The following is a 26,466-nucleotide window of genomic DNA, read 5'->3' on the forward strand; positions in this document are numbered from 1 at the left end:
GAAATTCTCATGTAAGTGAGGAGGAGTAAAATTTTAGCTTGATTGAAATAAATTTTAGCTTGATTGTACAGCTTACAAGCTAAGAATAACTTTTATATTTTTAAATGGTTGAAAAATAATTTTTCCCTTGTAAAAAGTACATGAAATTCAAATTTCAGTGTTCATAAATAAAGTTTTATTGGAACAGAGTCCCTCGTATTTGTTTACTTATTGTCTTTGGCTACTTTCTTACAACCATAGCAGGGTTGAGTGGTTACCACAAAAACCAAACGGTTTACAGGACCTAAAATGTTTACTCTTGTTCTCTATACTCGGTGCATGTAAGTGATCTCAACCCCACACTCTGGCTTGCTTATCTAGTCATAGGCAGTGCCAGTGAGTTTTTTCATTTGTTGTTTTGTTTTGCTTTACCAACATGTTAAGTTCTCATTTCCATGGTTTATCTGCATTATGTGTTTGTGGCAAGTTGTGAGCCCCCAAAACTCAGCCCAAGACCCAGCTAGCTACTTCTGTAGACAACTTTTGCTTTCATAATGATTATCTTCTCTTTATCTACAACCTGTTAGTCAACTGACACAGGCTCAGTCTTTCATATTTTTACAGGCCTTCTTTGGTCAGACATCAACTTACCCTTCGGACTTTATCTCCCATTACAATGTTTATGCTTCATCAATTTTGCAAAGCAAAATGCAAATTCTGCAATTTTCTGCCAGTTTTTGCCTTTTCTTGACTGTACATTCTACTTGATGTGCCTTTTGCCAAAGCCCTATCTGCTAAAATCTTGCCACATTTCAAGGTCAACTCCCACAGAGATACCCCAATCCTCCCGGTCAGAACTATCACTCCACTGTAAAGAGTGTTGAGGTTCTTAGCTCTAACTTGTATTAATTTTATTTATGTATCTATTTATCTTGTAGTAGATTTATTGTTGATAATCCCTTATGATCAGTAAACGATGTGCAGGATGGTGTTTTGTTAACAGCCAATCATACTGTAGGCTCCAACTCCTCCCTCCACATATTGTCAGCATACACTGCCTCGGTCATAGTTATTCAAAAAATCAAAGCTGCAACAGAGAGGACTTTAGGGGACAAACAACAAGAGGATAATCCACAAGCTTGGAATCTTCTGAAGGCAAATTTTTATTACAATTTAATAAAAATGCTACATTTAGATTGCAATTTATTTTCAGCATTTGCAAGAATACTGTTTTTCTATTCCGTAAAAATAAATACTCTTGGTCAACAAATTTAGCTTAACAAAAATAAGGCGATTTAAACAAAAACATTAAGCAAATTATAGCACAAGTGTCATGAACGTATTACAGAAACCTCAATCGTACTACACGGAAACGGGAGAAACATTTGGATGCAGCAGATCTCAATAAAGGCAAATGAATTTAATCTACCACCCAGCTCCTCCCAAGTTGTTGTTCATCACTACCACCCGCAAAAACTAGCAGAAAATCATGGAAAAGACAAGCTTCAAGCTTTTAAGACACTGGTTCTCAATGGAGGGGTGGGGCTGGCCTTTAGTCTCCCAGGGGACATTTGACAATGACTAGGGACATTTAGGTTGTCACAATTTGGAGGGGGTGCTACTGGCACCTGTTAGGTAGAGGCCAGGGTGTTACTAACCATCCTACAAACAGGACAATCCCCACCACAAGGAATTATCTGGTCCAGAATATCTACAATGCGGAGGTTAAGAAACCCTGGTCTAGGGGAAAACAGAATTGTCCAGTTATACTACCTTCTATGTAAAATCATTACAAATCATCCTCTCTCCAGACACTCCTCCTTTGCTTAGTTGATCTTTGCCCCTGATAAAACATATGGCTGAGGGCAATCTCCTACCCAAACTTTCATGATCCATTAGAATACAGAAAATGAACTGTGTCCAAGGGGCCCTCATCCTTTCCAGGCTAATACTGGGTCGTCGACATTTAGATCTGACAACTACCGGAGTCATGAAATCCTCAGAGGATCCTGCACTAGCGAAGAAATGAAAAAATAAGGCAAAGGCGAATGCAACTTGAATAAAATCTTGATTCAAAAACTGCTATCGATTTCCTGTGAAGTGATTCTTTGGCCTGAATTATATGGTTCACTGACTCGACTCAACACTACACTTTTCAGAATAAGTTTGACTTTGAAATTTTTAAAACTCAATATTCTTTTTGTTAGATATGCTGGCCTTCCCAGAAGGGAGTGTAAAGAGAACCGCTTTTTAAGCCAGGGAAAAAAAAAAGTCTTTACAATAAAAAACAAAACAAAACAATAACCGTTAGTTAAAACAGTTCATTTTTGATCACCATGCAGGACTTTGTTCTGAAATGTCTTACTGCAAAAATACACTCCACAATATATTCTGAGGGTAAAGTGTTTACAAGAAAATTCTTTGAAGATATTTTTGTGGCTAATGTTTTCCTTCTCTCTTTTTTTTTTTTTCAAATAAAGTTCTCCAGAACAGTTTAGAAGCAGACAACACCTGTGTCTTTTTTTTCAAACTATGAGTTATTTTTAACCTTGTAACAGTATTTAAACATGGAAAAATCGTGCGTTCTTAAAGCAACCATCCTCTCATAGTCTTCACTTGACTTTTAAGGCTCTTTTCAATAAGTGTATCTCCAAATTCAGCATTTACTTTATAGTTAACATTAGTGGTTGATGGACGTTGGAAGCATTTCATGCCTTTAAATTCAACTTTACTTCATTCCTAATGTTGACATGCCTGCGGCAAAATGAATACAAAGGTGAAACTGCATTCCTTACATTTCAGAGACGCAAAGCACTTTGCCAACAGAAAAAGTGGCATTATTTCAATCCCTACAAGCTACAGAGGTGGCAGTTATCAGCATCCCCCTATGGAGAAATGAAAACAAAGTGGGTGAGATTAGGGTCATGGTCACAGAAGTGTTAGGGAGAAAATAAGCCCAGATTTCCCTCTCCCTGTGGCCACCAGAAGTAAGATGACCCCTGCAGCGTCACCAACAAAACCGAGGCCTGGAAGAAGTGCAGGGAGGCTGCCCCAGGCCCTCCCAACTGAGTCATCATTGACCGTTCTCTAGAAACTCCTTGCTGACCATTGCTGAGTCCTGAGCACTGTGCTAGGTGACAGGGCACAAGCCCAGCACATGGGTGCTGTCTTCCTTGAGCTTACGGGGCGGTGTTCTCAGAAGGGCCTGTGTCACCCGTTTCTACCTCCTACCTGCAACCCCAACTTGCTTCTGAGTCAGTGTCTTCAGAAAAGAATCAGGTGCACAGAAAACAAGAGAAGTAATGAACAAGGATATTTTTAATTCCTAGGCAGACAAAAAGCACAGGATCCAAATAGAGCTTAAGATACTAAATGCAGTGTGGTGGCATCAGATCAGTAGGTAGCAGAGATCAAAGGCCAAGGGCACGAGATGTACAGGCCAGGAGAACCGCTCAGCAAGGGGGCAGACCAAAGAGAAAGGGGGAAGGGGAAAAGAGGGGAGCGGATTCTTCCCCAGCCAGGAACACTGCTGGAAGCCCTCCTCTTAGAAAATGCACATTTTCCTGTTTCTTTACAGAAAGCATTCGCTGGCCATGATACAGGTCCATTGCTGCGTGCTACCGTGTAGAAGAGATCACTGCTCAGGTCTCCAGACTGCTCCCATGCACAGCAAAGTTGCTCCCCGTCCAGCTTCCTTCTCCCTCAGCCAGTCCAGAAGACAGTGCACCCAGCAGAAGTTGGGGAGACACAGTCTTCCCCAAAAGTTTGGAAGGGGGCCAAACCAACAATGCCTTGGGTAAAAACATGTGAAGACTTTTCTCTACAAACTGGGCCAAATGCAGCCCACCCGACGTTACCAGCAGGTCTGCAGAGTATTTTTAAAAGTGACTCTGCCTCCTGAGCACTGCTTTAATCTAGTCTGCACAGGCCGCTGGCCTAAAACAGCACTTCTCAAATTGAGTCACATCCTATTAGTGGGGTGGGAAATCACATGGGTTGAGCCAATATTTGTTCTAGTGAAATAGAACAGAATCAAAATATTAGAATGCAAAATATTAGAGTATATTGTGAGTACTAAGAACATTGCTTTATGAAACTTGTTTCAGTTTTATATGCATACACACACATGCACGTATGCCTCACTATCTAAATCTATTTGGTTACTAAGCAAGAATACATATAGCAAGGAACTCTATGCTTGAATTCGGTTGCCACATAAGTGCAGTTTTCCATTCTAAATCAAATTATGAAAGAGAGAGAAAGAGAAAGAAAGATTGAAAGCCACTAGCCTAAAGAAACTACAGCAAGTAGAAGGGAAATAAAAAACATGGGTTACAAAATAATTTACCACTCTTTTTCCTCGGCCCTAATTATTTTTCCTTTGGTTTCCCTGAATTTTTGTGTTTGGGAATATATCTGATTTTTTACATTTATGACAAACGTTCTTTCAATCTAGTGTAACAGACAGGAAAAAAAGGTGGGATGCAACTGAAAAACAAGACACGGGCTTGGATGGACAGGGCCAAATCTCCACCACAGAACAGGGCAGGCCAAATCCTTTCAGTCCATCTGCCAAACTACTGGACAAAATCTAAACCAGAAGCAGGCTCCCTTCTCCCATGGAAAAAAAATCTTTGAAACGCATATTTCTCAAATCACTAGACAAAGGACCAACTGCTCTCTAGGATATGGAGCCCTGGACAAAATCATGGCCAATTTATATTTTTAAGTAAAATTAAATTTGTTGCTGTATCTTGACTTTTGCAAACTTTCTGACAAACTCTATAAACAACGCAGTACTTTCAAATGCGATTGTAGAAAAATGTATTGTCTGATGAGTAATAATTCCTCCCTACCAAAAAAAGAAAAAAGAAAAAAGCTACCGTATTTCATAGTTGCTCTGATCTGGATGGCTACAGGTATATCGGTGGTGCTAGACGTGCCTTTGAGGCAGACCCAGAGGCTTCGTGGTTACAGTCTTGTGAACTTAGCTGCCCTTAAGTGCTCAAACACATCTTCAGGATATGTTGTCCCAATAGTCACGTATCCTGTCATCTTGAATTTGAATCACTAATTTGTAACAGATAATTGTAATAGAGGACCTGATGCTGACAAGCTGATTTAATCCAGTGGGAACTGTCTACACCCTGGAGCTAACCACAGTGGCACTGGGGAGGCCAGGGGCATTATCTTCTCATCATCTTAATGACAACCGTGTAATTAATGAATTAAGTGTTTTCACCTTGGAGTTACAACAGGCAGGCACACTGGGTCCAAGTTAGAGGGTAGATTGGAAACCAGTAGACTGAGTCTCAACTTTCTTTCTAGTGCATGAGGAAGAGAGCTTTTGTCACTAGGTCAATGATAAATCTGCTACATTCCCTAGGTTTAAAATTCCTCATAATTATATGGGGAACACTGGTTGCTTTGCATTTGAAGTTAGTTTTAAGTCATGTTTGGATCATGAAGTAATAATATTTCTCAAATTCTCAATCCAGTAGAGTAAGCCTATACCTCACCAATGCTGCCATCTACAGAAAACTTATCTAACAATACACGTTATTGCTGAGAAACACAGCAGAAAAAGTAAGAATTTTTACCTCTCTTTCTCAAAACATTTAATTTTGCACGATTTTAAGGTGGTCAAAAGACTAGATTACAGAGCAACAGTCTTAACACCATATAACTGATCAAAAAATTACTACAAGATACTAACACTTTAAAAAAAAACTCCATTAGATTTTCTCTAGGAAATCCATTATTCCATATATATGTACACATGACAGTTTATTAATTTTTTTCCACCCACTTTCCCACTCCTCAGCTTGAAGGAAACTCCTTGAGTTTACTGATGGTGAAGCTTATGCATAAAGACAACATGTGCTGATGATGTCAGCATCTGAGAGGCATCCGGGGTAACATTACTCAGAAGACAGTTAGATTTGCTGCTGGGATAGTCCCTGAAGCCACACCAGGCACTTCCTCTACTATGTGGCAGCTTCTAAAATATCAAGTAAACATTTAAGTAGATTATCTCTTTAATCAGAAGTTTACATTGTTCCACTGCAGCACATTGTATGATGTGTAGAAGTTTCAACCCTTACAGAAAAGAGACATTTCATCTTCAACCTCTTAGTGCATACAACACAACATCAGACAAAATCGATAAAAACAGGATGCTCAGGTAGGCCTTAGTTGATGTTCAAATATTCTTAAACATTTTTAAAACATGACAAGTTAATCCTTATTCAGAAGTTTTGTAATGTTTACACACTTTCTGTACTCAAAGAGGCTTTAACAGTAGTAGTAAAAGGGGATGGTCCTTCTACCTTCCCACTCAATATTGAAGTCCAGAATCCAGTTCCATGGTTTCCAAAGGCAAAAAGAAAATGACTTGTGAGCTGAACTACTTCCAGCAGAAAGAGAATGGAAAATGAAATTGCCAGAAGCATTAAGGACAGAAGCTGTAAACTGTCAACAGTAGAAATTACAACTTCAGAGTCCCTATAGTAAAGGGCCAAGATCTAAAATGACTGTTGAAAAGAAATCTCCCTACCTATGGGTAACAGGAAGAAGAGAAGAAAAAAAGGAGGAGAAGGAATAAAAATAATCTTCAATGGATGAAAAAGGAAAAAAAAATAATCTTCAATGGATGAAAATATGAAAACGTATGGCATCATTCTCAAGGCAAAACCGCTACCTGTTCGGATGTTCAGAGAAGAGATGAGGGACATCTGCAACCCACGGGAGATGGCTCTTTGCATACATAATTTAAATAAATCACTCCAGCACATGAAAGAAGAGCAGCAGAACTCTTCTCACTAATTATCACTGCCTGGGCCCCATGTGTTGTCTCCTCTTTAAAGCTGCCCTATTTCATTATTCTGCCTTCAACTCTCTTAAATGATTCATTCCCCCTTCACTCCTGAGCAGACTCTGCAGGGAAGCTAGTATTTAAGTTTAATTTCTAGTGCCACTTGGTCTTGAGAGCTTGATGAGGGAAAGGCGGAGGAATCTAATTTAATAATTCTGTCATGATATGGAAGGGTTCCCTGCGCCTTCCTCCCCTCCGAAAAAAGCAAAAACAAAAACTAGACAAACGGGACCCTCTGGCAAGCTATCATCGTGAGCAGACACCGCTTGGGAAAGCAGGGCCCACGTGCGGTAGGAGCTGTCACCCGAGGGAAGTGGCAGCCGGCGAGGAGGAGGGCGGGGAGGAGAAAGTCGGGCTGCTCCTCTCAGCTGCACCTGTCTCGGCGCTCCGGAGGAGCCCAACTCGCACCCGAAACATGCTGAGCTCTCTCCCAGGCACCAAGAAGGGGGGAATCGAAGGGCAAGGGAGGACGACCCCTCACATCCTGGGGACACTGACAGCTAGAGGAAGAGTCCCCCAGTGCATGCCGCGCGCGGGCTGGCCCAGAAACCCGAGCCCGCGCGGAGGGCGCCGGGTGTTGCCGGGTCCCCGGAGGGCGCCCCCCGCGCGCCGCCCAGCCGAGGCGGGAGCCCAGGCGCCCCAGCCCGCGCCCCCCCCCCCCAAACGCCTTACCGTCCCAGCTCCGATTCCACCTCGAAGAAATCGCTCAGAGCGTCCCTGTTGGAGCCGTCGATCCAGAAATCCGGGACCAGGCTCCCGGCCCCCGGGGCCGCACTGACGGTGACCGAGGAGCAGGACGAGGCGGAGCAGGAGGGCACCGTGACTTTGAGCATCTTCGCGGCGGGACTCCGGAAGCCGCCGCCGCTGCCGCCGCCGCTGTGCGCTCGAGCAGCCCGGCCGCCCGCCGCCGCCTGCGAACGCAGGAGCGAGAGGTGGCGTCCTTCACACACGCACACGCCCCCCGCCGCCGCCTCCCCCAGCGCCCGCGCCCGCGCCCGGGCCGCGGCTCCCCTCCTGCGCGCTCCGGAGGGAGGGTGGGCGGAGGAGGGGGAGAGGGTGTGGAGGGGCAACCCCGAGTCGCTGCTGAGCCGGAGAGAGAAGAGGCGGAAGCGCTGCAAAGGAGAAAGATTCCCTCCCCCTTCTCTCCTTCCCTCCCCATTTCCCCTCCTCCCCGTCTCGCCTAGCCTCGCCAGGCCCGCTCCCTTTTTCCCTTTCTCCCTCCCCGGCAGAGGCTGCGGCGGTGCGGGTTAGGGCGGCTCCGGATGCTGGAGCCTGGGGAAGGCACAGTGACCAGAGCATCATCCCACTCGCCCTCCCGCGGGAGCCGGGAGCCTGGAAGGAGAGAGACAGCGCGCGGGTGGGACGCTCGCTCCAGGAGTGGCGGGCGCCCAGCACCCACTGGGAGCACATGGGTCCGGGAGGCCCAGCCTGATAGTGAGAAATGTACCTGGCTGTTGTTGGGGCAACTCATCCCTCCTTGAGTGCGTCCTTCCAGGTGGCGAATCCCTCGCACTTAGCACCAGCTAACCTGCCATCCCTTGTTCGTCGCTCCGTCAAATCTTAAATCAGATGCTAGGGAGGGTGGCCTGTGGTCGCCAATCCCCCAGGTCTCCTGTGGCCGGAACCAATGAAAGCTTGGGGAAAAGGAGGCGCCTTGGTCCACGTTGACCCAACTCACCTTTGGGTGAAGTCTTCGGTTAGAATGGATGCTGTCTTGTTGATGGTGGTACTGCCTCCTCTTGTACTGCCGGAGCTCCTGTAAAGGGCAGATACTTTACTGTATCTGGTTCCCTTCTCAGGATCTGAAGGCCAGCAACAGAAGTGGCTCAGAGAATTACAAGTCTGGAATGGTCCTGTGGAAGCCAACTAGTCCAACTCTCCACCATCATTTGAGAAGGAAGCTTGTCACATTTAAAGCCCTTCCCAAGAGAAGTGTCTTAACACAAGCATTCTAATGTCTGTCTGTCAACCCTCATGGCTATTCTAAGTACTGGTTAAGTATACATCACATATTTCAACCCTTAAACCTTTATCTTTACAAATTTCAGCAAAGATGAATGGCAATTTGTCATTATAATCTGTAATCTTTGTGTATACAGGCAGTTATCACATCACTTCTTATTTCTGGCAAACTTAATTTATTTCACGTTTATCACTTTAAAATCTTCTTTTTCTTCCTTTCATCCAATATGCTATAAACTCTTCCCATTCTTGATAACACCACTCATAAGCTGGGTCCAAGATTTCTCCTTAATTAATTAATTTATTTCCTATTTTTAAGAACTTTCCTGCTATACAGGTAAATTACTAAAATAAAAAAATAACAGTAGGAATGTGTGATCTTTAGTTAGTTGGAAATGAAAAAATAAATACAAAAGCTATTCCCCACTGGTAGTTTTTTGAGGGTGAGCACATGTTCAATTTACACATGCTGTAGAAAATAAAATATTTGTAGCTTCTTACAAATTAACTTATATACTTGGCTGTTTGGTGAGAGCAAAGACTGCAAATGCTCATGTAACTTGTAACTTTTTAAAGAATGAAAATCTCCATGTTAGAAAATCAAGTTGATAAGCAAAATGACACAGTAAAGCCTTCTAAAGCATATGGTAGTTCTCATGAAATAAAATTTCCTTGGCATGTACTAATTGGTAAAACAGTGGGCCTGATGTAGTAGCAAAGCCATTTATATTCACAACTCTTTGAGGCAAGTCCTGAACTGGCAGCACTACACGTTGTTACTTTTTTGTTATGAGCAATTATTTTACAATATAAGTCCAAAGCAAGCATGTTACATTGAAAGAGGTTGTAAACCTTTTTCCCATAGTATTTTATGGAACAATAATTAAATAGTCATTTTAGGGTACAGAGGTGATTGTAGAATTGATGTATACATTCAGCCTATTTCATGTAAAAATATCACTTGAACCTTTGTTTTTCATAACTGACTTTGGTAAAAGAGCTATTTATTGAAGGTTAAAAGGGAATTGTTGAGGTCTGAATCATGTCCCCCATAAAAACATGTTCAAGCTCTAACCCCAGTCCTCTGTGTTATGAGCCTATTTGTAAATAAGACTTTTTGTTTGTTTGTTTGTTTTACATGGGCAGGCACCGGGAATCGAACCGGAGTCCTCGGGCATGGCAGGCAGGAAAGCACTCTTACCTGCTGAGCCACCGTGGCCCACCCTGTAAATAAGACTTTTGAAGCTGTTATTAAGGTATAGACTCATTTGAGAATAGGTCTTCAAAGATTATATTTATAGGAGACCAAGTTGAATTAGGTTGGGCCTTAATCCGTGTGAGCGGAGCCCCTTATAAGCAAAGGAAATTCAGACACAGTCAACCAGTAGAAACCAGAAGTCATCAGAAAGCAGAAGTCAGTGAAAATCAGAGGAGTAGATACAAGGAGAGAGGGATCAGCATGTGACAGAGGATTGCAGGGTGATATGGACTCCAAGAGAAAGCAAGCTCTGCCATTACCTTGATATTCTACTTCTGGCCTCCAAAACCGTGAGTCAATGATTCACTGTTTTTTGAGCCAAGCCATTGCGTGCTGTTTATCATAGCAGCCCTGACAAACTGAATAGAAGTATTTTGTTTAATGCATGCAATCTTTTTTATTTTAAAAATAAAAGACTGGGTGCATGGGTGGTTCAGAGGTAGAATGCTTGCCTTCCATGTGGGAGAACCGGGTTTGTTTCCTGGACCATACACCGCCCCCCCCCCCCCAAAATAAAATAAAATAAATAAATGATAAAAGATCAAGTTTAATTAATTAATATTACTGGGTAACTTGAAGTTGAATGGACCCCAGAAGATTATGTTCTTAAAGCTAGTCCAGTCATATGGGTGTAAACCTTTGTGGGTGGGACCTTTTGATTAGTTTATTTTAGTTGAGATGGGCCCCAGGTGGGTCTTAATCCTCTTATTGGACTTTTCTATGAGAGGCTGAAATTCAAAGAGAGACACAAAAGGTGAGAAAGAAAGACACAGTAATAGAGAGGAAGCCATTGAAGTTAGAAGCTGGAAGCAACAAAGCTCAGAAGAGAAGGGAGAAGCCAGCAGATGCCGCCATGTGCCTGGTCATCTGACAGAGGCATACAGGTGTTGGCTTGATAATGCTTTGAACATACTCCAGCCTCAGAACTGTAAGCTTGTAAGTTAATAAATTCCCACTATGAAAAGCTAGCCCATTTCTGGTATATTGTATTTTGGCAGCTTTAGCAAACTAAAACAATTATTTTAAAAGAGAAAAAACAGAGATTGTATATAAGCAATTTATCATGACTTCTCAATTGATATGACTAGAAAAGGAATAAAGGCAAAATCCCACAAAAAGAAAGACCCAATGTCAATTAAATCTCAGAAACTAGAAACATATGAACACATGGTAAGCAACTTAGAGGAAAGATAGACCTGCATTCTAGTTTGCTAGCAGTCAGAAGGCAATATGCCAGAAACAGAATGGCTTTTAAAGGGGGGAATTCATTAAGTTGCAAGTCCACAATTCTAAGACCATGAAAATGTCCCAACTAAAGCAAGGCTATAAAAATGTCCAATCTAAGGCATCCAGGGAAAGATACCTTGGTTCAAAACATTCAGGGTTTCTCTCTCAACTGGAAAGGTACATGGTGAACATGGCGGTGTCTGCTAGCTTTCTCTTCCAGCTTCTTGTTTCACGAAGCTCCCCCGGGGGAGCTTCCTTCTTTCTCTCCAAAGGTCTCTGGCTGTGCAGACCAAAATGGTTCCCTCTTAATGGGCTTCAGTAAGCAACCCCACCTTGAATGGGTGGAGACACACCTCCATGGAAATCATCTAATCAAAAATTACCACCTACAACTGGGTTGGTCACATCTCCATGGGAACAATCAAAAAGCTCCAAGCCAGCAATACTGAATGAGTATTAAAAAACATGGCTTTTCTGGGGTCCATCACAGATTCAAACCTGCACAGTCTGAAACCTACATTTGTAATGGAGCAAGCCAGTTAGAAATCTAATTCTTGACAAAGAATTGGAGAAATGCTTAAGCATTAGAGTTAGATTCTCTAAAATTGTGGTGGAGAGACAGATATTGGTTGAAAATTTTTGTAAAAGTTTTTAGGTCCCTATATTACCTCATCTGCCACTCACAGCCAAAACATATCCCTCCAAAACTCTGGAAGAAAATTGAAGATTGAACTTTTGGAAATGTTGTATAAGGGATAAAATGTTTTAGTAATGAGATACAGCTGAGATCCTACTCAATGCAGTGATTAAATGAAACTGTCATAATAAGCAGTATGGTCATGAAAGGCTTATCTTTATCTCACCTCTAGCCATAGAGGAAATAGGAAAATTTCCCACTGCAGAAACTAAACAACCTAAAGTTAAAAAAAAAAAAAAAAGAAGAAGACAACCAGTGGATACTGACAGTCGGAAAATCCAAATAAAATATCTTAATTTCTATCAGCCTAGCATTCGACAGGCTCAGGAATGCAAATGTTTTAATAGCTACTTAGAATCTCATTCTTAAATATGAAAAGTTCTACTCTGGTAATGACAATGTAGCTGATATGATTCACCCTCCAGCATGTAACAGTTATAAACTCTGGACTAAATATTTTTAAAAATTGAAAGTGCAAAAAAGCAACTAAAATCAGAAAACTGGAAATGGTTTGACCCATGAAAGAAAGAAACTTTTTTGAATGAGATGACCTGAGGTACTTTACGGTCTAGATAGCACAAGACAGCTAGGACTCAAGCAGAAAACCATTTGTCTGTGGTGTCAGAGAACAGAATTTAAGACTGTCAAAAAGGCTAGCAATTGAGGAGAAATTTTCATAAAGAAAGAACTACTTGGAGGGGGTGTCCAAACATTGCCGTCAAATACTAGGCAGACTTTTGAACTATCCATGTGTGTGGGAGAGTCCAAGGAACCCAGCAGAAACAATAAGTAATAACTGGATTGAGAGAAAGAATTGATAAGAAATTTCAACCATCTCCTGCCACAGAAGAGACAGAATTTGGAGTTTGAGTCTCATTAAGTTGGGGGCAAGATGGGGGTGGGCACACTTCAGGAAAATGGTAACAGAATCCAGGATCTCTGCAATGAATCATCGAAATGTCTAATATACAATCAAAAATCACTAGACATGCAAAGTAACAAGAAATTGTGAATCATAGTAAAAAGAAAAACAAATCAATAGAAAGCAACCCCAAATTGATTTATTACTCACAAGGAATCTAAGACTGCTAATAGAAATGTCAGGGAATTAAAGGAAAAGATAATCATAATGAGTGTAGAGATAGGGAATCTATCCAAGAAGTGGAAACTATTCAAAAGGAACAGTTGGAAGTTTGAGAGCTGAAAAGCAAACTACCTGAAATTAAGATAATAAAGGCCTTAAGAGTAGAGTGCAGATTACAGAAAATGGGTCAGTGAACTTGAATATAGATGTAGTAGTCTCCAAGATAGTCTATAATGATCTTCATCTCCTGTGATGCCTGAGTTCCCTTTCTACTTTGAATCAGGAATGGGTGAAACAGAATACAGTGGAAATGAAGGCACGTGACTTCTGAAGTCATAAAAGCACTGCAGATTTTGCCTTGGATTCTTGGTGAGGAAAGCCAGCCTCTATGTCATAAAGACACACAAGTAGCCCCAGGGAGAGGCTGATATGTAGAGAAACCATCTTCTTTAGCCATGAGCAAGCCATCATGAAAGTAGATTTCCATCAAGATCAAGCCATTAGGTGATAATTCTAGTTGATTTCTGACAGCAATTTCATAAGAGACCTGAGCCAGTACCACCCAACTGAGACAATACAAAATTCTAGATGATTTAAAATTCTGGATTTATAGAATCCAAAGAAGAAAATGATTTTTGTTGTTACAATTCATGAAGTGTTTGAGTAATTTGTTATACAGCAATAGATAACCGATAGAAATTATCCAATCTCAAGAACAAAAGGAAAAATATATACATAAATAACTCTCAGTGAATTATAGGACAGTATCAAACTAACTCACATGTATATAACTAGGTTACAGGAGATAAAGATAAAGAGACAGTGGCAGAAAATGTATTTAAAGAAATAATGACTAATAGAAAAAAGAAATAATAACTGAAATTTTCCCAGATTTATGCAAAGAACATCAACTATAGATCCGAGAATCTCAAAAATATAAACAGAATAAATAGAAACTGAAAACCACCCCAGGTCCATAAGTCAAATGGCTGAAAATAAAAGATAAAGTTGTGATGGCATGCCACACATACACACACACACAAAAAGAGGCACGTTACATATAGGAGTGTAATAAAACAAACGAAAGATGAGTTAACTTAGGCCAAAAAACAGTGGAATGATATCTTTAAAGTGATTTAATTTTGAAGATATTTAACTACAGAAAATAAAAATAAAGTGCTTATCAATCCAGAATCCCATACGCCCCCAAAGAAAGCTTTCAAAAATGAAGGTCAACTAGAAACATTTTCAGATAAACCAAATGTGATAGAATTTATAGACATGCAAAAACATAAAAAAAGGATTTTCTTTCATCTGAAAGGAATGAACCAGGTGGATACTCAGATCTACAGAAAGGGTTGAAGAGCAGCAGAGAAAGGAAATATGTGTAAATAAAAAGGCTATGTTTCTTATTCTTCTTTTAATTTATTTAAAATACTACCCTTAAAATTCAGAATATAACTTATTTTTGTGTTTTATATGGTATGTAGAGGCATAATATGACACAAAATATACATATAATCTCCTCTATATGATATTCACAAAAAAGGTAAAACTAAAGTGAGAAACACAGATCAGTGGTCGGGGGCCAAGGTGGGTGTGTTAGTTTGAAAGCTGCCAGAATGCGATATGCCAGAAATGGAACGACTTTTATAAAGGAAAATTTAATAAGTTATATGTTTACAGTTCTAAGGAAATGAAAGTGTCCAAATCAAGGTACCAACATGAGGTTACCTTCATTCAAGAAAAGCTGATGGGTCAGGACCACCTCTGTCTGTTGGGAAGTCACGTGGCTGGCATCTGCTGGTCCCTTGCTCCTGGGCTCCATTGCTTTCAGCCTCTGTTCCTGTGGGGGTTCCTCACTTTGCTTCTCTGAGGCTGGCTTTTATCTCTTGGCGTCTTTTGGCTCTCTTCAGATTATGGCTTCCTTAACTTCTCATGGCAACGTCTGCTGGGCTCTAAGCATCTCCAAACATCTGTATCTCTGTTCCCCACATGTCTGCATCTGTGTCAGATCTGCTGTGAAGTTTCTGTCATTTCTGGCTCTCTCTAAAATGTTTCCTCTTTTAAAGGATTCCAGGAAACTGCAAGACCCATTTTGAATGGGCAGAGTCAAAATCTCCACCTAATCAAAAAGTTACACCCAAAATAGGGTGTGTCACATCCCCATAGAATCAAAAGTTTCCAACCTACATTATTGAACTAAGATTAAAAGAAACGGCTACTTCTACAAGATTAGTTCAGGATTAAAACATGGCTTTTGTGGGGTACACAATACTTTCAAACTGGCACAGTGGGGTAGAGGATTGACTGTAAAGGGGTATGAAGAAACTTTTGGGGGTAATGGAAATGTTTTATAGCATGACTGTTATGGTGATTACATGATTTCATGCATTTGTCAAAACTCTTTGAAGTTAATGTTTTTTAAATTACTTAATTTTATTGTATGAAAATTTTACCTCAACAAATCCCATTAAAATATATAATACAGGGGATAGCTAATGCTTTGAGTTAGCTAAAATTGAAAGTTCATAAAGATTGGAAAGGGAAATGTTAAATTGTCATTTTTGCCTAGAAAATACTAACGTATCCAGGATTTGCTCCTAGAATAAGTGAGTGTGGCAAGATCTCAGGATACAAAGTCAGCGTAAAAAAATTATATTTCTGCATACTTGCAGGAAACAATTGGGAGAGGAAATAAAAATGTTTTATTTACAATGTAATATAAAAGCATAAAATACATAAGAATTGATTCTACAGAAACGTTCAAATCCTTTGCAGTTGAAACTACCAAATATTGTTGAGAGAAAATGAAGAAGATTCAAATTAGTGGGAGAATACACCATGATCACGGATTGGGAGTCTCAATATCATTAATATGTCAATTCTTCTTCAATCAATATATAGGCTAATTGTAACGGGCTTTTTTGGTAGAAACTGATAAACTTATTCTGAAAGGTATAGAGAAGTATGAAACCTATGGAAAAGCCAAAACAATCCTATAAAAATACAAAGGTGAAAGTTTCACCCTATTTGACTACAAAACTTAGTACAGAGCAACAGAATTAAAGGCAATATGGTATTGGGGCAAGTTAGAAAAAAATAGGTCAATGGAGCAGAATAGAGAGTCCAGAAATAGAACCACATAAATGTGGTCCATTAACGTTTGGCAATGGTGACACAGCAATTTCTTTTTTTTGCATGGGCAGGCACCAAAAACTGAACCCAGGTCTCTGGCATGGCAGGCAAGAATTTTGCCTGCTGAGCCACTGTGGCCTGCCCCATAGCAATTAAATGGGTAAAGGAAAGTCTTTTCAATAAATGGAGCTGGATCAACTGGATATATACAGGGGAAAAGATAAACCTCAAACCTGTCCTTGTATCACAAGCAAAAAAGTAATTTAAGACGATTATAAACCTATGCCTAGAGGGTAAGATTATAACACTTTTAAATGAAAATGTTGAAGGATATCTTCAGGAACTTGGAATGGATGAAAATTTCTTAGAGGAGAAATAAAGATTTCTAAACTTAAAAGAAGAATTTTAAAAAGTGGAATTTATCAGATTACAAAAACCTGTTCTGCAAGAGACACAATTAAGAAAATAAAAACACAGGCCACAACCTGGGAGTAAATATTCTCATTGTGAATGTCTGACAAAGGATTTCTATCCAGAATCTGTAAAGAACTTTTAGAAATCATTTAAGAAGACAAAAACTGGGTGGTGAGATGGTGGCTCAGTGGCAGAATTCTTGCCTGCTATGCTAGAGACCCTGGTTTGATTCTGGGCACCTGCCCATGTGAAAAAAAAAAAAAAAAAGAAGATGAAACCCTCAATTTAAAAAACTTCTGATTTCTGCTGAGGATGCAGAGTGTTAGAAACAGCAATACACTGACCCTTACAATAACAAAAATTCAAACTACACTTTCAAGATTTTCTTGAACTCTTCAGAGAGCTAAGGACACAAGACAACTAAAAGTACAAAACCTAAGGAGAGACTGGTACCCACAAGGTAAGATGGCACTTACCACACAGTTAGACACTAGTAAGAAGAATTGGGTTAGAAGAGTTAACAAATGGTGGGGGGTATTGTGAGGTGGCTGGCAAGAGAATATGGAACCCCCAAGGGGCCCATACACAGGAGTGCTTCACCTCTCTTGCAAGCTATTCTTCAGACTTCACTGGGCATACACAATCATCTTCAAGAATCAAGGCTACTGGAACAAATTTCAATAGTATCAGATACTTCCCTCTAGCCATTCCAATACACCATAAACTAAAAAAGGTTATCTATATAATGCATAAGAATAACCTCCAGGATAACCTCTTAATTCTGTTTGAAATTTCTCGGCCACTGAAACTTTATTTTGTCTCATTTCTTTCTTCCCCCTTTTGGTCGAGAAGGTTTTCTTATCCCTTGATGGCAGGTCCTGGTTCATCCTAAGATTTTTGTCCCATATTGCCAGGGATATTTACACCCCTGGGAGTCATGTCCCATGTAGGAGGGAGGGCAGTGAGTTCAGTGCCAAGTTGGCTTAGAGAGGCCACATCTGAGCAACAAAAGAGGTTCTCTGGGTGGTGACTCTTAGGCTTAATTTTAAATAAGTTTAACCTATCCTTTTCAAGAATAAGTTTCATAGGGGTGAACCCCAAGACCAAGGGCTTGGCCAGTTGATTTGGTTGTCCCTGGTGCTTGCGAGAATATCAGAAATTCTCCAGATAAGAAAACTGAATATTTCCTCCTTTCTCCCCATTTACTCAAGGAGACTTTGCAAATACTTCTTTACATAGGTGTGTTTTTAAAGATTAAATACTATTGCAAGGCTTAGTACTCTGCCTTGCACCTCTCTTTCTCTAATTTCCATTTCTCAGAAGACAACCTGGGTCCTGAGTTTTCTAAAATACTATCTAAATTTTCCAGATTTCTGAATAAATACAGAGCTTTTTTCTTTAACTAGATGATCTGGTTTCTCTTGCACTGTTCATTGCCCTGAAAATTTTCTGGCTTTGAAAAACAATGATTTTAGCAATCACTATAAAAAAATAAGAGAAGAAAAAAAGAGAAGATCACATTCATAAAAGGAAGAAATACAATGAAATAATAGGAGAGGAAATTAATGAAATGCTAAACAACTCTACAATTGAGAGACTCAAAAAAGTCCAAAGTTGATTCTTTGAAAGTACCAATAAAATTGACTACCACCCCCACCTCAACAGAAAGAGCAAAAAAGAGAGAAGAAACACAAGGAGCCAATATCAGGATTAAAGCCAAGGAAGTTATCACATATTTGACACATTTTAAAACATTATGTGGAGTGAAATAAGCAAGGAACATAAGGACAAATATTGTATAATGTCACTTAAATGAGGTATTTAAAATAGTAAATTTGCAGAGACAGAAAGTAAGTTAGAGTTTACCAGGGGATGGGGGTAGAAAAGCAGTGGGAGTTTTTGCTTGGTGGATTGAATCATGTACCCAACAAAAGACGGAGGCTTAATCTTAATCTGGGTTCCTGTGGTGTGAACTCGCTTCTAAATAGTATCCTTTGAAGGTGTATTATCAGTAACAACATGGAGTCATCTGTGAATAAGATCAAGAACCTATTTAGGTAAGAGTGCTTGCCTGCCATCATGCCCGAGGACCCGGGTTCGTTTTCCGGTGCCTGCCCATGTTAAAAAAAAAAAAAAAAAAGAACCTATTTAGGTGTGGGCAAATTGAATCAGGGCGGGCTGAAATCTGTGTTACTGGAGGCCTTATAAAGAGAGGAAATTGGGACACAGTCAGTCAGTAAGAACCAGAAACCGTAAAAGCCAGAAATTAGAGAAAGCCATAGGAGGAAACAAAGGAAATTGCCAAGTGATAGGAGGTAGAGACACTGGCCAAGAAGCCCCAAGGATTGTGGCAAGACAACACCAGAATGCTCTAGACTTTGGGGAGAAAGCATAACCTTGCCAATGCCTTGATTTTAGACTCCCAGCCTTCAGAACTGTTAGAAAATAAATTCCTATTGCTAAGCCTCCCATGAGTGGTATTTGCCAGGGCAGCCCTGGCAATGTAAGACAGTAGGTATAAAATGTTTACAAACAATTTTTTTTTTAAATAAAGGATTGAAATGAGAAGAATAGAAACAAGGTTGGGGGAAGGAAATAGATTTAAAAAGTTGGATGAATATAAGGAAGAAGAGGTCAAAAAAAGAAAGAAAAAAAGCATTATAGAATATTTTAAATGGCAGTGAATTAGGTCTGGGGTGCACAGACACGAATACCACAATCAACATTAGGTCCCCTCCCTGGGGGCAGCTTGCATCCAATTGCTGATCCCAGACCCCTTGCCTCAATTCAGGACAACTCTGAAGGGTCACCTCTTCTGAAATCTTTGTGGAACTGGCTGGGACCTCTGCAACAACTTCTTCTGTCCAATCCCTGCCTTACTTCCCCACAGGTATTAGAGCTCCCTGATAAACTTTGTATGCATATCTCTGTCTTCAGCAAATGTTTCTCAAGGGACCTGATTTCAGACAATTGCTGCAAGAAGTGGAGTAACCTTTAAGGATGGAATTTTGGAGCTAGATCATCCGGCAGCCGGTTAACAATGAAGCTGCCCTCATTGGTGGTAAACAAATTATGGAAGCTCCTGGCAAGCCATGGACACATGTTCTGGTTTCACATAACTGCATAACAAATAACTCTAAATCTTAGTGGCTTAAAACCACAACTATTATCTCATGATTTTGTGGATTGACTAGGCTTAGCTAGGCTGTTCACTGACTTCAGTGAAAGAACTGCTGGTTGCAGTCACCTAGGAATTCAGTCAGGCTCACCTACAAAACTGGAAGCTGATGCTGGTCAGTACAAGGTCACCTGGGACTGTTGACCAGCATGCCCACAAGTGGGCATGGCAACTGGGTTCCCAGTGGGACCACCCCTGTGTTGCAGAAAAGAGGAAGTAGAAACTGCCAGGCCAATAAAAGACCTCGAAGACTATGTTCTATTGATCAAAGCAATCGCAGGCCTAGACCAGAGTCAAGGGGTGAGGAAACAGGAAGCAGGACATGTGAGCATAAGAAGGGGTGCTATTGTTCGAGTCCATCTTAGGAGAGTAGCAAACACTTGGTGGAATTGTTAAAATTTCACCGGTAGCGCACTGAGACAGAATAGCGGTGGAAGGAAAAGTACTGATGGGTGGACATCACAGATGTTTGAAAGGTTTGGGGAAAGTAGTAACCATGAGACCAATGGAATCAGATGGATTTTGCTGGGTGCAATCAGACTGCAGATAGTTCATCCCCAACTTAAGGTAACATGAGGAAGCCAGAGGTCCTCCTTGAGGGCTCTGAAAGAGAACTTCACCTCCTGCAGCTGGAGAACAGAATGAGTTAAGAATGAGGTACAAGATTAAAAGATAGTGAGTTCTTGAAAATACTGAGCTGTCAATCCTAGAAAGTCTGCTACACCGAGGACAGACTATTCACTGGAAGGAGCGGCACCTTGAGTCTTGGGATGGAAACGTATCAGTCTGACCATCTGGGTCTGCAGAAGTGGCCCAGACTCGCCCCACCCCCCTCCCTGTTAAAGGTTGTTATGTTTCCCTTGCTGGAATATGATACAGAGGCTTCTCCCTTGCAAGACAGTATGCATCTCCCTCAGGATGTAGCCACTCACCTCTCCTAGTCCCCAGATCAATAACTAGGGTCAGCTCACATCCCAACCCTGCTGGGAAAGTGGTGGGCATGCTAAGAAAGGACAGGGTGAATAGGCTGAAGCAGCTGCAGGACTGAGCCAAGGGGGTGTGTTTGCGTCTGGATCCTCAGTCATGCTGGATCAAGGGAGTTGGGATACAAAATTATACAAGGGACACTTTATGGACATGGGAGCTGCTCCACGGTCCTGGTTTTAATTCCAGGAAAGAACTCCATGTGTCGGCCACAGAGTAAATTTCCACAGTTTCAAAGTAGAATACAGGGCAGGTTTTCTGGCCAAAGTGCAGTGAAATTAGAAAGTACCAACAAAAACCAGCAAAATAAATCATCAACTTGGATATTTTTAAACCAATTTCAGTTGAAATTAATTAATATTGAAAGGACAAACTATAAAACTAAATGAACATGAAAGCACTTATTATAATAATCTATGGAATATAGGCAAAGAAAAATTTCGAATTTTAAATGCATGCATTAGTAAACAACAAAGATCGAAAATAAATGAGTTAAGATTTTGTAACTGGTATGCTGAACTAGCAGAAATTGAGAGAATGCAAACAGAATGCAAATGTATTTATCTTTTGCTGTCTTTTAAAATCCAGTCTACAACCCAGTTCCTTGAAAGAAATACTGAGACAATGTTACAGACTTTCTGATCATCCTTAAACAGCAAAAATCCTCTAATTCCTTCCGGTAACAATTATGTTCTTGTTTAGACAACTAAAATGTCCATTTTTAGTGAAACAGTCATACATTAGAATGTTATTTAATGCTTCACTTCTTCCCTCCCCGTCCGGTTCAGTTCAGGCTGGGACAGTGGCAGTGAAGATTTGGAAACTGGAATTCCATTCCTAGTTTGTCAGTAGGAATCTCACCCCACCTGTACCTTGGGAATATGATTTTAGAGCCCTGCAGGTTGTAATTAGGCAGGGTCAGAGATAGAATAGGGAGGTAAAGGGTAAAAAAGGTCTAATCCGATGGGTGACGCTGTGATGTGGTGACAGTGCTGTCTGACCTTTGCTGAATTTTCATTGCTCAGCTCATGGGTCATTTCTGTGGGTTTCATAGAGATTTCTTCACTAACAACACACAACAGTATCTCCTTTGATGTGGTCCGTCCCTGGCCTGACCACTCATAATTCCTCCCTGAGTTTTAGCATCTGATGGATATCCCCAGTCTCTTTTTTTTTTCCTTTGGTCCATTGAAAACCAGATGCCTCCTCCTTTTTTTTTTTTTTTTTTAATTTTTTAATTTTATTTTTTTGAATACCAAAAAACACCAAACAAACACCAACATTCCCATTTTGATCATTCCGTTCTCTATATATAATTAGTAATTCACAATATCATCACATAGTTGCATATTCATCATCATGATAATTTCTTGGAACATTTGCATCTATTCAGAAAAAGAAATAAAATGAACAGAAAAAAAATATTTATACATACCATACCCCTTACCCCTCCCTTTCATTGATCACTAGCATTTCAAACTAAATTTATTTTAACATTTGTTCCCCCTATTGTTTATTTTTATTCCGTATGTTCTCCTCGCCTCCTCCTTTTAATGGCCCACATCTGCCTAAGGAACAGCGTGCTTCTGCTCTGCTGTTGGTGGAAGCAGGTACCTCTCTTTGCTCTTTCCCCAGACAGACAACTCTAGCCTCAGACTTCCTACTTTTCATTTTCTAAAGCACAAATCAAACACTCACCCTTTGCCCCATCAAATTCCAGAGGTCAGAGTTGGAGGAAGAGAAGGAGAAATGGGGGACACCTGAAGTTCTAAAAGTTGTCCCTTTAAATTCCCTCTAATTTGGCCTGAGGTCAGGGGGAAAATCCAAACCCTGCCTCTACGAATTTTGAAGGGAAAACGCCAACAATCTTCAACAATTTCCTCAATCTCTTCTCTGGTTCTGCAGCCTCAACTCTTTTAACCCCTCAAATGGGGTATGGGGTCAAAGGTCACAGCTATTTCTTTGGTCATTGATGCATAGATAAACCTTCATTTTGAAATGTAGAGATACTTGTCATGTATCATTTTGCTTTTGGTCTTTACACCTCAATCAAAATCGAGACAGCAAATATCTGATTTACGCATCCTGTTACATGTATAATTTAAGACACCAGGAAAGAATGGCAATATAGATTGAAAATTGAAGAAAAGAATTAATAAGTATAAAAGTAGACATGGATGAATAAAGCTAAAATATTAAACACCATCAATAAAATCAAAAGCTTGTTCTTGGAAAAGATCATTATAATTAACATCTGACAATTGTAATATAAGAAAAGAAAATTAGAAAAGACACAGATAAAGAACATTAGAAACTGGAAGTATAAAATTAAATCAAAAGAGTAAGGATTATAAGAAATACTGTTTAAATTCAAGCCACAAATTTGCAAAACTAGGGGAAGTGAGTCATCTCATAGAAGTGTATATTATTGCGATTCAAGAAGTGTAAAAATGGGAAAACAAGAAGTATTTGTGGAAAAGTTAAAAAAGTAACAAAATCTACCTTTTAAAAAGATATTATGTCCAAGGTATTTCATAGAAGAACTCTATCAAACTTCAAGTAGCAGGTATTTTCCACATTATTTACAAACTGTTCCAGAGCAGAGAAAAATGTGAAAAGCTTTTTAAGTCTTTCTATGAGAATGGTAAAATGCTTGCTGTCGACAAAGGGCAAAAAATGTGCAAACGAGAATTACAGTCCAATCTCTCTCATGAACATCAATAATAAAATCCTAAAGTAAATATTAACACAGTAAACCCAGAAGAAAGATAAAAAATACCTAGTGATCAAATAGAAGTTATTGCTGTCTTAGACATTTGCAAAAATCAGAGACTTCTCTCTCTGGGGATATACATGATAAGCAAAGAGAAAAAAATTCAGGACATTAACAAACTTGGATAACAGAGTTATTATTCCACTGAGCATTTATTCTATACCCAATCCTGAAGTATACAAAATTCAGTCATTACCACAAGGTTTCTACCTTTTGCTGATGAGATTCAGTTTCTGTTTTCATATATCTGAACTAATATAGACCCCTGCTATACTATGGGAGCTGGACAAATCTTTGTCTCAGCTCTCCTGATGTGGCTATAACTGGCAATGATTCTAACCAGCATCAGTCATTAGCTTATTCACTTTGGCTCGATGGTTTACTTCCTTTCTGGCTTTTGGTAGGGAAAAAAGAGGAAAAAATCTTGAAATGTACCCTTAAAAAGAGGAATCTAATCAAGAGTCTCCCAGAACACCTAAGAATTCAACATATTCAATATAATCAATAATGTATATAACATTATTTACTGACTAAAGGAGAAAATCCATTTGCTTATATTCAATGATCTTTAATGATCGAAAAACTAGCAATCAGGAACTAAAGAGAAACACCTTCAATATAGTAAAGGACACATGTTAAACTATAGAAAATATCATAGTAATAGCAAAATATAATAAGCATTTTGACTAAAAACAAGAGTAAGAGAAGGATATGTGCTATGACTACCGCGAGTACTTACCAGTGTATTGAAAGTATAGGAAAAGTAAATAAGAGGCATCAATGAGAGAAACAAAAAGACAGGGCTAGCACTTTTCTTCTTACCAGCAATATGCTGTGAGCAAAATTTTTTGCAGAGGCAAAAAAAAAAAAAAATAGATCTCATTAAAAAAACATATAAATATCTAGAAGTTCCCAAAGCTTCAGTCCCTCTCCTTTTACTCTCCTCTCCTACCCTCCCTCTCTCTGCGGCACCCTCCCCTTTTTTGATATGAAAGAGAAAATATTCCAAGAAGAGCCAAAAAGATCTGAAAAAATATATATCCATGAGAGAGACTTCTTACTAGATAGGAATACGTATTATACGGTCTATGCCAATTAAACCTGTTGCGTTTAGGAATATGAAAATAAGTCAGTAAAATTGGGCAGGGTACATGAGCTCTCCCAGATATGTGTAGGACTGTAATATGAGTAATTTGGCCTCTCAATCAGTGGAATAAAGATGGAATATTCCTTACATTTTGTAAGGAAACTAGCTATCATATGAAAATAAGAAAGCAAGATACTGAGCCTTACATCACTTACTAAAGCAAATTCTATATGGTTTAAAACATTAAACAGTAAGCAAAAATATAAATCTGTTAAAGGAAATTACAAGATAGTTTTTAAAACCTTAGGTTAGGAAAGGTTTTCTTATGCAAGACCCCATCCAGAAACCCTGGCCAGAAACCATAAAATACAAGTGGCATATTTCTGCTAAACAAACAAACAAACAAACTTCTGTACAATTTAAAAAACGTACAACACATACAAGGAAGACAAAATACAAATGCCAGAGATAAATTACTGCAACACATTCAGCCATCAAGGCATTAATAACCATGATGTATAAAGAGTTCCTATAAATAATTTCAGAAATTATTTCTTTACCCACTAAAATGGGTAAAGATTGCCAAATGGCAATTCTCAGAAAAAGAAACAAAAGAGCCAGTAAAAATATTAAGATACTCTACCTCACTGGCAATGACAATATATGTGCATGTCTATATGTGTGTGGGTATATCATTTTTCACTCATCAAATGGCATAAAATGTCAAAATTTGGAAACATGAGGAAGCTGGAACATTCATACACAGTAGGTATAATTATGAATTGATTAAGTTTTTTGGAAGACTGTAAGGGAGAATCTATTTTAAATCTTAAATGTGCATTCAGTTGCTAGAAATTCTGCTTCTAGCAAAAAAAACTTAAGAAATACTCTCAAGTATTCTATGATGTATGTTCAAGGCTTAATAACTTTATTGTATATAATAGTGAAAAATTGGAAACAACTGAAATGTCCTTTGAGAATGAGCTCTGTCGTATATGTTGTATGAATATTTTTTATTATTTTTTACAAGTTCAAGAAATGGAATATAATCTTGGTGTTAAAACTTTAAAAATTTAATGTCTATGTAAGCATATGTGAATAATGGGAAGGAATGAGCACCAGTCTCTCGAAAGTAGGAAGTCTGGAGATGGAAGAAGTCAGGGAGGGGCCTCATACTAAAGGAAGATCCAGAAGCCTTGCACACAACACCTGTAGGCAGTGCCACTGTCCAACTCAGAAGAATACGCAATTGGGAGCTGGGGGCAGAGTTCAGATAGGCTAGATAGAGGCAGAGACATGTGTTCATATTGTACCACCCTTTAAATCTTGTCATCTTGAAAGTTTTCGTTGGCCACCTTAGATGTGGCTCTTAATATATCTATACTTTTAAAAACGTTTACAATGAAAATACATTCATCTTTTAGTGGGATAATTAAAAAGACAAAAACAATTACAGAAGTGAAGTAGCAAAGAATTTTCCTTTTGGGTCCATGGTCACATCTCTTTGTGTTGGGCTAACTCACCCCAGTTTGGCCGCTCCATTCATTTTGACCATTAAGTAGTCATGCTTTGAGATGGAGCCAAATTTTCAATGGAAGCAGAGGAGAAAAAGCAGCATATTTCTCAAAGCAAATTATTCACCACAAAAAATCATTTCAAAGGTTTCCCTTTTGAAACATATTTACCTTACCATCCACACTTTTTCCCCACTGGAATTAAGAATTTTCCTTCCTGAAACTCCTAGTTGCTAAGCAACATTTCCTTCTTCTCTGCGGAGCTTGGTTGCTATACTAACTTTTTTTCATCAGCTT

At 39.5% G+C, this 26,466-nt stretch overlaps 1 protein-coding gene across 2 annotated transcripts in view; it reads right to left on the reverse strand.

Annotated features, from left to right (window-relative positions):
• Positions 1–8,609, reverse strand: part of CAMK4 (calcium/calmodulin dependent protein kinase IV) — a 244,339-nt gene extending 235,730 nt beyond the window's left edge. For both annotated transcript variants that reach the window (XM_077138995.1, XM_077138994.1), the window contains exons 1-2: positions 8,532–8,609; positions 7,526–7,764 (exon numbers count right to left, since the gene is read on the reverse strand). In XM_077138995.1, the coding sequence (XP_076995110.1) occupies positions 7,526–7,686 (161 nt within the window). In that variant the 5' untranslated portion in view covers positions 7,687–7,764; positions 8,532–8,609. The remainder of the gene's footprint in view (positions 1–7,525; positions 7,765–8,531) is intronic.
• Between the last annotated feature and the right edge of the window lie 17,857 nt (positions 8,610–26,466).

Source organism: Tamandua tetradactyla, chromosome 21 (genome assembly GCF_023851605.1).
Source record: "Tamandua tetradactyla isolate mTamTet1 chromosome 21, mTamTet1.pri, whole genome shotgun sequence".
NCBI lineage: Eukaryota > Metazoa > Chordata > Mammalia > Pilosa > Myrmecophagidae > Tamandua > Tamandua tetradactyla.